Source organism: Magnolia sinica, chromosome 7, assembly GCF_029962835.1.
Source record: "Magnolia sinica isolate HGM2019 chromosome 7, MsV1, whole genome shotgun sequence".
In the NCBI taxonomy this organism is placed as follows: Eukaryota; Viridiplantae; Streptophyta; class Magnoliopsida; order Magnoliales; family Magnoliaceae; genus Magnolia; species Magnolia sinica.
The window spans coordinates 78,246,153-78,259,851 of record NC_080579.1 but is presented as its reverse complement, the minus strand read 5'-3'; the positions used below and the strand labels follow the sequence as shown (position 1 = coordinate 78,259,851).

The 13,699-nt window shown below is 36.7% G+C and overlaps 1 protein-coding gene across 2 annotated transcripts in view; it reads left to right on the top strand.

The window, feature by feature from the left end:
- LOC131251484 (uncharacterized) overlaps positions 1-13,699 on the top strand; it is a 117,155-nt gene that overhangs the window by 66,727 nt on the left and 36,729 nt on the right. For both annotated transcript variants that reach the window (XM_058252220.1, XM_058252221.1), the window contains 6 exons: positions 1,684-1,898; positions 2,259-2,346; positions 2,516-2,635; positions 2,764-2,882; positions 3,433-3,505; positions 3,605-3,724. In XM_058252220.1, the coding sequence (XP_058108203.1) occupies positions 1,684-1,898; positions 2,259-2,346; positions 2,516-2,635; positions 2,764-2,882; positions 3,433-3,505; positions 3,605-3,724 (735 nt within the window). The remainder of the gene's footprint in view (positions 1-1,683; positions 1,899-2,258; positions 2,347-2,515; positions 2,636-2,763; positions 2,883-3,432; positions 3,506-3,604; positions 3,725-13,699) is intronic.

Here is a 13,699-nt window from a genome sequence, read left to right as displayed (position 1 = left end):
AGACCCTGGAGGGGTTTCCGGCAAGTTCTGGCACCTCTAAAGCAATTTTGTGAGCCACCGGAAGGACTTCCGGCTAAGTTCGCCACCTCTGAAGTGGTCTGGAGTCGGACAACGCCCCTGGAGAGAATCGGGTGTGATTTCGGCGACGCAGGATGTTTCTGGAGGAGATTCTGGCGAGGATGAATGGTGTAGAAGTAAATTGATTTCCAGTAAGTTGAGTGGTTCAGGAAGGGGATTCCAACAAGATCTAAAAGCGTTGGACTGTTTCTTGTGCAGATCCGGTGCAGGAAATCAGATCTGAGAGGAGTTCTGGCCAAATCTGGGGTCGATCGAGACTTCTCTGGTGAGTGCTTCTTCTAGAGAGAACTTCCAGTGAAAGAAAAATTCCTTCCGGTTAGGGTATGATTCTAGAATGGCATCTGTAGGATGATGATGAAGACTTTATCTCTCTTTCACCATCCTACTCAGAGAAAAATAATGAAATCTGATCAATTTCAAAAGATCAGAGACTTGCTGCAGAGATGAGGTTGGGAAGGAAGAAAGAAGAATTATTTGAAAAAAATAAAAAATTGGATTAAAAAATATCAGATACCATGAAACAATAGATGAAGAAAGAATAGAAAGAGGAGGAAGAGAGAGAGAGGTATTCTACGTACTTTCTTTCCTTAATTCTTTATTTATAATCTTAATCCCACTATAATCCCAATTAGATTACAATGAGGATACTGACAAAGATAGAAGCTAATTAGGATTAGAAAACTTAAGCTAAATCTCCTCACATTGTACATTGTAGGTGCATGAGAGTCTGTGTACACCATCGGTCTTTTGTACTCAGGTGTATACACACTTTGTGCACACTAACAAGACATTATCAGTGAAAAATTATTAATGAGATAACCATGTTAACTGTAGGCAATGCCTCACAGACTCATTCTCAAAGGATAAACGAGTCCATCACAGAAATATTATTTTTTTAACAAACTAGTCCATCACAAAATATCATTCATCTAATCAAATGGTTTTGGTAGGCTAAATCAGTTATGTTCACACAGTTTTTTGGAAAATAAAATAAATCATAATGCAGAAGAAACTAATAAGACATTAGCAATGAGAGATAATAGGCATTGCCTCAAAGACCCATTCTCGAAAGACAAACGAGTTGGTCACGAAAATAGCATTTTTTTCTCATTCATCTAATCAAATGGTTTTGGTAGGCTAAATCAGTTATTATCGCAATTTTTGAAAATTAAAATAAATCGTAATGCAGAAAAAATTAATAAGACATGATCAGTGAGAGATTATTAATGAGATAACGATGTTAACTGTAGGCATTGCCCCACAGCTGTAGAAATCCCAGGCGTTGTAGAGATTGCTTATTTCAAAAAAAAAAAAAAAAATTTCTTTATCTAGTGGTATCCTGAATATATCTTTTAAGAAACCAAAATTCAAGAATCTCATGTGCCAAGAAATGGCGAAGAATGAGATTTGTTACTATAGTGTTACAGACGGGCATTCCATGGACATGGCACTTATGCTGAATATTTTTGTGCTGGACATGTCTAAGGTAGCCTTTCTGGAGGGTCTAGCAAAAGTGTCTGCAGTTGCATGACTGCACACTTATATAGCTTGTTATTGGAGGAAAGTGAGAGTAGTCTTATTTGCAGTTTGGTCATCTCTTTGCAGGTGTATGAGAAGCTCACAGGTGTTGCAGTTGAAGGAAAACTTCCAGTATTGAGGAAAGAGGATGTCTTGAATTCCCTTCCATCTGAGTGGCCCAAGGATCCCATTGAAGATATTCAGAAAATGGAATCTCAAAGTTCTTCAAAGGTTTTAGTTGTTCTAGATGATGATCCAACTGGAACTCAAACTGTTCACGACATTGAAGTCTTAACAGAGTGGTAAGTTTCCTATTTTGATCATCTTTGGACGTAATTGCTTTGACTATTTATGATCATGGTGTGTAGAGCAAATTTTCTTGTTCAGAGCAACTTTGGCATCTGAATCTCAAACCCATCTTACTGCTATTTCAGTGAATTTTTGTCATGGTTCTTTTATGATTGGAAGTGTATTCTTCATTCTAGGCAACCCCAACTAGTTAGGATATGGCATAGACAGATGAAAATGATGATGATGAATTGTATTCCTCATTTTAATGAAAAAAAATGCCTTAATACTTTCACATTCAGACCTAATTCATCATTTCTTCTTGATTGCATTTTTAGTGATGCCATTTCTGTTTTATTTTTTTTATTAATCAGGAATGTCGAGTCACTGGTTGAGCAGTTCAGTAAAAGGCCAACGTGTTTTTTCATTTTAACTAATTCTCGATCACTGAGTTCCGAAAAGGTTAAGTCTTCATGAGATTTGACAGATATACATTTTTACATGATTATTGTATGATTTGTTAGTCTCTGTGTTAATATTATTCTTTTTCATTCTACTAAAGATGAAAATAGCAATGAAATATTGTTTGAGAAATCCCATTGCTCGCCTCAGATATTTGAACTTTTGACAGGCTGCTTTGTTGACAAAGGACATTTGTAGAAACATAGACATTGCAGCTAAATCAGTTGAAAACATTGGCTACACCGTGGTGCTGAGAGGTGATTCGACTCTCCGTGGTCACTTTCCAGAGGCAAGAATTGTCACTCATTCTAGTTTTATATTTGAGTTATGAGTTGCCTCTTTCCATTCTACTAGATTCAGATATCATACTTTTGAAATGCATGCACATCTTTGAAGATGGATGTTTGATTTTTGTAGGAAGCAGATGCAGCTGTTTCAGTTCTAGGTGAGATGGATGCATGGATCCTCTGCCCTTTCTTTCTCCAGGGAGGGCGTTACACTATTGAAGATGTACACTATGTTGCTGCTTCCGATAGGTTAGTCAGCATTTGGGTGGGAAATTATATGATCCTCAAGACAGTGACATCCATATTGTCAGTTTGTCCAAGTGGCCCATGGTTTGGTTATGCTGGCTGTTGATCTGATGGGTCCTGTCGTGGATGGACCGTACCCCAGATAACCTCCTAGATTCGAAGATCTTAGCCATCCATTTTTGGTCCTTTCAGTGGAATTAGGACTCTTTCTGCATTTGTTTTCTTAACCTTATATTTGCAGACCACAGAAATGGAAGGTTTAGGATTTTCATGTTACGTATAGTTTCAGCAATGCTTTATTGAGGAAGCCATTAGATCAATGATCTGGTTCACCAAAATAGGGGCCTGACTTGTACAAACAGAGGATCTCAGGATGTGATACATATAATTACATCATGGATTATGTGATTCCTACATTTGGGCATTGGATCTCACAGTTTTGGTTCGAGTGATCCTGAGGGATAAGGCTTTGATGAAGATGATGATGATCTAGCAGTTTCGACTTGACCAATCAAATGTTAAGACTACTAATAGAGATTGTCCTCTGATCTAGGCTTGTTCCGGCAGGGGAGACTGAGTTTTCTAAAGATGCTGTCTTTGGCTATAAAGCTTCCAACCTCTGCGAGGTGTAATTCAATACCAAGAATTTCGTGAATGACATGGTATTGTTCTATGCTAGACAACACAGGAGAACTGAATTGTATTTTGCTTAATCTAAATGTTAGTGGGTTGAGGAGAAAACAGAAGGCCGCGTACCAGCCGCAAGTGTTGCTTCTGTTTCTATTCAGCTTTTGCGAAAAGAAGGACCAAGCGCCGTTTGTAAGCAGCTCTGCAACTTGCAAAAGGTACATGTAAATACCACTGATTCATTGAATTCATCTCCATATCTAGGATTACGTAGTTCCTCGTAAACCCTTAGTTGTTAAACTAGCGCATGTGTATTCTATTGTTGTATTCCTGTGGTGCATTCTATGTGTACATACATGTATATACCTTTCTCTGTGTGTGTGTGTGTTGGTCAAGATTAACACGAGTTTTGCATTTCTCTGAAAAATCTCTTATTTTCCTTCTTCTCTCTTCTTCCTCACACTTACTCTCCATATCTTTCTCTCTGGTGTAGGTCGGCCTAATCCAACCCTAAATGAATGTGATATTTGAAAGTGACAAATTTATGCAAAAAAATAAAATAAAATTGAAGGTGGTATTTGGAAGGGGCAGATTTATGCGAGCATTGACAATAAAATTCATCATTATACATCATAAACCAAGAAGGAAATAAGGAACATGAATTAATGATCATGGTCATCCATCACAAACATGATGTATTGAACCTTAAAATCTGAATTTAGTTGGATCCAGCGAAAGATAGGACTTTTGTCTTGTAATGAGTCCGTCTAACGATTCAAGTAGATTTTCTAATCCAGGAAATAGGAATTTTTTGGATTAGGAAATCTGAAAAATTCAAAAAAATTGATGATTCTTCAAATCTAAGGCCTTGGGTGATGGGATTTGAAGAAGATCAAAATATGTAAATCTTGGACTGAAAATCTTTCAAGATTTAATGATTTGGATTGAGAAGAAAAAGGATCGGCTTCTAGATCTAGAGAATTTAGAAGAAAAAGAAGAAAGAAGTTTAAAGAAGAGAATACTTTGAGAAAAGAAAGGAGAGAGAATAAGACGATGACAAATCACTTCTTTGGGCCTCACACCCTCTTCCAATCACTGGAAGTCGAAGACGAAATTGTCCAGTATTGAAGAAGCAAAAGTTCTATTTCTTTTCGTAAACATAACATAGAATTCTTAGGTTTAGGGCAAAACACCCTTATAAATTCATAATTACACTAAATGACCAAAATACCCCTACTAAAAAAAAGTTTCAAAAAAAGAAATTTGCACAAAAAACTGTGCATACACTGTCTCAAAACTCAAATAAATAACATATTCATAAGATAAACTCAAATCCAATATGCTCAATGGGCCCCAAGGATGGTGCAATGAAAGTGGGCCATGACGATCCAACGGTCCGATCACACCATCGTCGCAATCCAACGGTCTAAATATCTTCTTCAAGCAACTTACACATGTCATGAACACGTGTAAGGTATTCAACCTCTAGAGACCCGACCCGTACTTGTCATCTAACCACATTGACACGAGTAACACATGCCTCTTGTGTTGATATACTTTGAATGGTTTGGTGTCCGCATCACTCTTTCCCCTCTCTCGCTCTTCTTTCTACTTCTTGGTATCAGAGCATGATTTCTGTGTGGATTGAAGATCTTTTTTGTGGGGCCCATTGCAAGTGTTATCATCTTATGAGTGACGTCAATGTTGTACGATCAAATGGGCCCATGGTGATTTTTTTTTTTTTTTTTGAAGAGCACAATTTTAGAAGATTTATGGTGATTTTTATAAGGTTTTTTGGTAAGTTTATTAAGGAATTTCAATCAAAATAGAAAAATTGGGAAAAACCACCTGTTGTTATTTTTTTTCTCTACATTTTTTAAAGGATTTCTTGTTCTATTTTTTCATAGGGATTTGGTGTGTTTTGGGGTTTCCCATCTATTAGAACAAATCTCATGTTGATTATGTGATATTTGAGGAATTTATGATGTGTTTAGTGAGGAAAAACTATTGTAAAACCCTATTTTTGGGCATTTTCTTGTTGTTTCTGATGCAATTTCCTCAAATGGTGGCTTAAATGTGTGTTAAGATAGTTGTTGCACTTGTATATGTGGAATTGTGGTAAACCTTGAGTGGTTCCAAGTTGCTTGGAGTGGTGGCCAATAGCGTGCATATATCAGTGTGCTTAGGTGGTCTCTAGTAGCTTGGAGTATGTTTTAGCAAAATAGAAGGTGCATTTTCACATTCAAGCGATATTTCAAGTTCCTCAATTATTCTAAGCGGAGTTAGTGTACCCGGAATAAGTGAGTCTAGATTGGCAAATTGCCAACGTTAGATTTAGGTGTACGAATTATTTATCATATTACCGGGTCAGCCTTCCTGTTTATTAGGGGTTGAAAAAAATAAGAATACTTCGATGGGACCATTCCAACACTTGAGAAGTCAAACTCTTCTTATGTGGATTGGGAAGCCAATAATATGATGATTATGGGGTGGTTATTGCACTCAATTAATGCTGAAGTCGGTGATACTCTTTGAAATTGCTATGAAACTACTAACTAGATCTAGATGTGCCTATTCTTAAAAGAAAAATGTAGCTCTGGTTTTTTAGTTTACCCAAGAGATTTAACATTCGTCAGGAGGAGAGATCTTGAGAGATTGATGCGGACATCAGTGGTGCACCCTTTAGAGTGTACTAGAGGAGGAGGCATCGCCGACAGGGTACTGGAGTGGGGGAGTTGATGTGGATGGACGCTGGGTCCATCGGACCCATTTTTTGGCACGCTACGAATGCAGGAGCGGCATGACCGCCCATGGGGCAGATTTCGCACCTTGTTGCGCAGGTGTTTTAGTTTTAGGGGTTTTTTGGTTCTTTTTCTTGTTTTTATGGGCTTTAGCGCACCTTTTCTTATTTTTCATCTTTTTGTTATTTTTCTTGTTTTCAGGAGCTTTAGTGCAATTTTACTTTTTCTATAACTTATATATACATTGTGAGAAACCCTATTTTATTATTATTGAATGAATAGAAATTCGTATCTTTTCTTCCTCTTTTATCAAGAGATTATAGTTTCAGGATTGACCCTTGTGTGTTGAGGATTCCACCCCGGTTTCAGGTTTCCTTCTTCCCAAATCTTCGAGGTGCGGGAAAAGGTAAGAAATCCGCCTTCTTGTCTTTTGATGACATAGGACCCATAGTTTCTTCATCTCAAACCTTCCCTTCTCCATCCCCTTTGTTCTTCTAGACATTCCCTTTGATTTAAACGGAAAAGAGGGATGACTAGTCAATAGAATCAAATCCAAGCTTTTGGCCATGGACTGACTTATGCTAGATCTGGGATATCCTCATATCCCTAGGTCCTCCCTTTTTACTGTTTATGTGATTTTATGCTAAGGGGCATGATCCTGACGGAATGATCTCATCTCTATGTTGAGATTTGCCTAATTCCTTTGATTAGAAAGCAGTTGGTTGATTAATTTATTTATTTGAATCTCGTCATCCTGATTATACATGCATCTAGGGTTAGGCCATCACATGTCCTTGCGTTAGAGATCATTATACAACCTTACGAGGATTGTGTCTAGCGTTAGGTCATCTTCGACCAATCTATTCCTGTTGTGCTCAAGAGAGATGAGTTGAGATCGAGGAATAACAATTTTTTTTTAAAATTTTCTTGTAGGGATTTATTTAAAATATGAAACCATTCAAGTATAAAATTTTCAGTCAGAACCTCTTCCTTCACTTGGGATTAACTCCTCTTACTTAAGCAAAAAGAAAATTGCATAAAAGTTATAATGGACACTAACCTCAGTTCTCATGATCAATCTACCCTACCTAGTTTGACTATTGGTAGTTGTCATGGACAGAATAAAGGAGACGGTGCCAAAGGTCACTCGGATCAAGGTGATCATTTTGGATCCGGTGGTTATAGTTTAGGGCAAGGTGATTCTGGTCATGGTGTGGGCCTTGGTGACTCTAGTCATGGCTGTGGAGTTATGGATCATGGTTGTACTGACCTTGGAAGTGGCGGGAGCATATATATCAAGTGATGAGCGGAACAAGTTAGTTTGTCCTTATTGTGGATGTCGCAGGCATACTAGAGATACTTGTTGAGATCTCCCACCAGTTAGTTGCCTACTGACGAAATTGCTGGCTTGCATTGTTGTTTGGCTCTTCTCGAAGGAGTATTTTCCTCTCAGCAGCGTCATTCTACTCTATCAGGTGTACCAACTTCCATGCATTTAATCTTCGGCTCTATTGTCAGTCCGTCCTGGATCATTGATTCTGGAGCTTCAGATCATATAATTGGTATGACTTCGCTGTTTCACTCTTACTCATCATTATCCGCATCTAACAGTCATATAAAATTTGCAAATAACTCCTATACTCACATTAAGGGGTTAAAACCATCAATGTCCCAGTCTCTTCACTTGCCTTTTGTTCTCCATGTCCCCAAATTATCTTGCAACTTATTATTTGTTAGTCATCTTACCCAGTCTTTTAACTATAGTGTAACCTTCTTTCCTTCTCGCTGTGTTTTTCAAGACCTGACGACTGGATAGGGGATTTGGGCTAGTGGATGGGCTTTATTTTATTCGACCTTCGAATGATGTTGAATTGGTTCTCTAGAAATTGAGTTCATCTTGTTCAGCTACTTATCAACTTTCTTATTGACATCGTCAACTTGGTCATATACCGATTAGTAGTCTCATATTGTTACTCCCTTTTTGTTTTAGTGTAGAAGTGTGAATTAATGATTTTATGAAACATGTCAATTGGCTAAACATTGCTGATGATCCTATCCAACAAATCCCAATGCAAAAATGCAAAGAGTGATGTCCATTTCACTCGTATACACTTTGATGATTAGGACCCTTCTCCAATGCCTTTTATGTTTGGGCTTTCATAAATAGTTGTACTTGAGCTACTTGTGTCTATCTTATGAAATCCAAAGATGAAGTTTTCTCCATCTTTCGAATATTTCATAATATGGTTACCAACCAATTCATGGCTATAATAAAAATCTTGCATCTGATAATGGTAGTGAAAATGGTATAGAATCTCAGACCACATGCCCTTGTACTCTCGGAAAAAAAATGAAGCGGCCGAGAGAAAGAATAGATGTCTTCTTGAAGTAACTCGTGCCCTTTTCATAATGTTCCAAAAAATTTGTGGGTTGATGCCATGTTAAGCGCCATGTATCTAGTTAATAGGATGTTCACTAGAACTTTGGGGGGAAGGCTCTATTCAAGTTTTGCAATTAAAGCAACCATTATTTCTTATTTCCTCCAAACTGCTTGGATTGTATGAGCTTGTTCATGTTCCTAGCATCCACCAAGACAAATTAGATGCCAAGGCTATCAAGCATATCTTTTTAGGCTATTCTCATAACAAAAAAGGATTCAAATGTGATTTCCCTGGCATCCCCAGAAAATGATTTGTCTCGATGTATATAATCTTCTTTGAAGATATTCCATATTACTTCTCTCCAAGAAAGTCTCTCAATTCTCCTCTTCAGGAGGAGTCTACAATGCCCCATTGCTTGCATATTCCAATATTTGATTATTCCTTTCCATCATCTAGTATTTAGTCCTTGACTATCCCTCCATCTTGTTAGTCTCTTCCTACTCAATAGATTGGTGGCCTTAAAATATATATTCAAAGGAAGAAACAAGGTAATGGCTTCCCACCAAAGGCCCTCTCCACTCAACTGTTCCAAACTCAAGTATGACTTCTTTAAATAATCCTCTTGATCATCCCATTGCTTTGCATAAAGAGAAGCATTCATGTACTACTCATCCCCTTACCAACTTCATTTCATAGGATTATCTTTCACCATCATACTCTGCATTCCTTTCCTATGTCTCTTTTGTCACAATTCCTTTGAGTGTTCGTCAAGCTTTTCAATTTCCTCTTGGAAACAAGCCATGTTGGAGGAGATGCATGCCTTGGAAAAATATCAAACCTGAGATATTGTTAAGTTGCCTTGTGGGGAAAAGACAATTGGATGTAAATGGATGTTCACTATCAAACATAAACCAAACAGAGAGGTTGAACGCTACAATGCTTGTCTTATTGTAAAAGGTTTTACTCAGATCTAGGGGTTGGACTTCCACAAGACTTTTACTCCAATTACTCTACCAGCTACCAATTTATCACGGCCTCTCCATCAACTTGATGTCAAGAATGTCTTCCTCCATTGGGACCTACATGAAGAAGTGTATATGGCACCCCCTTCAGGTTTCCTACCAGATACAAGGAGGGATTGTGTTTGTAAGCTCGGCAAAGCCATTTCTGGTCTCAAGAAATCCCCATGGGCTTGGTTCAACCGCTATACATTAGTGAAGTGTAGATATTCACAAAGTTATATTGACCATACGATATTCTTCGACGAGTCATTGGTCTCTATATTTTTTTTATGGTTCGTATCTTTGTTGTTATTGTATATGTGGTTCACATAATTGTCATCGGTGATAACAGTGAAGCTATCAAGTCATTAAAGGCATTCCTCAATGCAGAATTTGTTATTAAAGATCTTTAGTCTCTTCGATATTTTTTTGGGGATTGAAGTTGCAAGATGTTGACGTGGTATTGTTATTTCTCAAAGAAAATATACCCTTGATCTTCTGCGTGACTGTGGTCTTCTTGGTACTAAGCCTGTAGACACCCCTACTGAACAAAACCACCAACTACATCTTGATAGTGGCGATCCTTTCTCTTTTGCCTTGTCAGCAACTCATCTATTTGACTATCACTCGTCCTAGCATTGTATATGCAATTAGTGTAATCATACTCCCAACAAAAATCACTTGGATGCAGTTTACTGTATTTTTTAAGTGTTTCAAAGGTTCCCCTGAATGGGAAATTCTTTATTCTCCACATGGTCATCTTCATGTTAAGGCCTATACTAACACAAACTGGGTTGGCTCTCCTTCTGATTGCCGATCTACTTCCAGTTATAGTACCTTGGTTGGTGGGAATCTAATGACATGGAAGAGCAAAAACGCAATCTGTTGTGGCCTGCTACAGTGCTGAAGCAAAGTATCAGGCAATGACTCATGGTGTATGTGAGCTATTTTGGCTGAAGACCTTTTTGGCTGAATTAGGTCTCACAGTTTCTTCTCCCATGACTGCACACAGTGATAATCTTCTATCTATTCACATCTCCTCTAACCATAGTTCTTAATATCGATATCGTATTGGCCGGTACAGCCATATTGTATTCGTATTGGCTTGATACGATATGCGATACATGTGCATATTGGTCCATTACCAAAAAATCTTCACCTTGTCAGTGCGTATTGGTCCATATTGGTATCGATATTTCTGTACCCGTATCGGTTAGACCGATAAGGGTGCAAAAGGCCCAAAACTGCATTGTTTTCTCCACCTTTCCCCTTTCTTGCTTCTCCTTTGTTAATTTCCTCAGCAAGGGATTGGTTTAGGCCCATTCCTGACCACAATTATAGCATTTTCGAAGATTTAAACAACGTTTGAAGCATCAATTTCAAGATTTGAAGGCCCAATACCCGATTTGAGGATATTAGGGGAAAAAAAAAGGTAAAAAAAATCCTTTTTTTTCTTTCTTCTTTTTTTTTTTTTTTTGGTTATTTTTACTAAAATCTGATTGATTTGGTTCTATGACACTAAATTGATGAAATGTGGCATGATTTCAACTCGATTTGGTGTTTTTCAAAATTTTTTTTTTTTCCTAGTGCATTGTATTTTTTAGGCAGTTTCTAGAAATAACTTTTTTTTAAAAAAATGTTTTTTTACTAGAATCTTATCGATTCGGTGTTATAACACCAGATCGATGAAATGTTGCATGATTTCATCTCAATTTGGTGTTTTTCCACTATTTTTTTCTATTGTCACTAGAAATTTTTTGCATTTTTTGGAATAACTAAAAAACCCTTTTTTTTTTATTGGAATCCGATTGACTTGGTGCCGCCAAATCAATCAATGTGCATAATTTCATCTAAATTTGGTTTTTTTCCTTTCAAAAAATTTTTTTTTTTTCACTAGAATTTTTTCCATTTTCAAAAAATAATTAAAAACCTTTTTTTACTAGAATCTAATCAATTTGGTGCTATAGCACCAAATCAATGAAATGTGTATGATTTCATCAATTTGTTGCTTTTTCCTTTTTTATTTGTTCTATTTTCCTGGAATTTTCTGTATTTTGTAGAATTTTTTTCCTTTAACTTTTTCCAAATGGAAGGTTTGGTGATGCATGATCAGTGTTTTAAATCTATAGATCTACAAATTTTGCACATAGATTGATTAATTTTTTTATTTTTCAACATTCTTTTTCTGTTTTTTGGTTAATTTTTTGGGCATTTTCTTAATTTTTTTCAAAACTAATTTCAAGGAAATGATGCGAAGGATAGATTTGATCATGGTAAATCTTTTTGTTTGGAATGATATGAATGATGCATTATCTATATATGTTATAAACTTATAGTTTTAATGTCTTATATATGTTTTACACTTTTATTATTATAATCTGATTCATACTTTAAAATTTGTACTTAATAGTTAATAGTTCAATAGTTGATAGATAATTATATTAGCAATATATGATATCAATTCATGGCATATACCAATAATTTATGCCCATAAAAATGTACATCACACCTTACAGTAGGTTAACCCAACATACAACATTCTTATCAAAGAATGGTCCAATTGAATACATGGTTAAAACACACACACACACACACACACACACACACACACACACAAAAAAGAAGAAGGATAGATTCATGAATATCTCATTTTTTCCTATTTTTAAAATATTTTTCTGCTTTTTTTTTTTTTCCTAAAAAAAAATTGTCTAATACAGGCCAATATGCGTCAATACAGGCCCAATAGTGATACAAGATGTTGTGTTGTATCAGTTTTTGGCCGGGCTGATCCGCCATTGATACTAATATTCAATACCATGCCTCTAACTTAGTTTATCATAAGCACACCAAAAATATAAAGGTTGATTGTCATTTTATCTGGGACGAAGTGGCTTTCAAGGATGTTTGCATGTCATATCAAAATTTGAATGATTACCTCACCAATTTTCTAACCAAGGGCATTGGTAGTCACCATCTTCTTCGCTTATGTTCTAAACTAGGCATGATTGATATTCATGCTCCAACTTGAGGGGGATTGTAGGAAATGTGAACGTATATATGTAAATGTGTTGTGTATCCTATTGTTGTATTCCTGTGGAGCACTGTGGTGTGTGCACATGCACGTCTGTCTCTGTTGATCAAGAGGGATCAATGTTTGCAGTATCAATTGTATCGGCCAATGCTATTGGTATCACAGGTCAGCGATACAAAATTAGCCCGAAAGTTACCAAACTTCCAGGTATCATGCAAAGTATCAGTAAATATTGCAATGTATTGATGATAGATCGATATATTGAGATATTTTGAAGATATCACTGTTATGACTTCTTGCTATCGACAATACTATCGATTTGTATCGTTGATACCCAGGCAACACATTCCCCTTCCAAAAAATTCAAAAAAGAAAAATCGAAGAAAAAAAATTGAAAAGAAACCATTTTTTCTCAAACTTTTTGCTTTTAGTCCCTTGTCTAATTTTGACCAACCCTAAAGCTTTCCAGCACCCAAAACCTAGAAAGAGTTTCCTTTGCCCAGCCCCACTTCGACTCCCATAGAGAATAATATATACCCTGTACATAGAATCACCCAAAATACCCTATTTGGTTGGGTCTGGTCAAGTCTAGCCTTCGAATTGGGGGTGCTAACCCCTCTTTGAGGTGTAGTGCACCCCAGACCCAAGCAAGGGGGCAAGCCCCCCACCCCCCGGTTTGGCCTTTATCTATTTCTCTTGCATTGTTCTGCAGAATATGAAACACCTATCATGACACTTGTTAGATTTATAAATGGTATGAACTGATTTTGAATAGTTTCATTACTTCTGTCAGACAATGCATAGTTTAGGATCCTATACAAGCACTTGTTTTTTGTGATCTTTTAATTTCTAAGTGTAGTGATGCCTTTTTTAACATCCCCTAAAACTTCATTGAAAAATTCAACCTATTTACTAGTGTTTCCCAAAATCAACATTACATTTCGCTATACATTCGATATTTCTCATACGATACTTGGTATGTTTATTGAAGTGATAAAGTCCCTTGATATACATTGATACACCACACTCTGACAGCTCA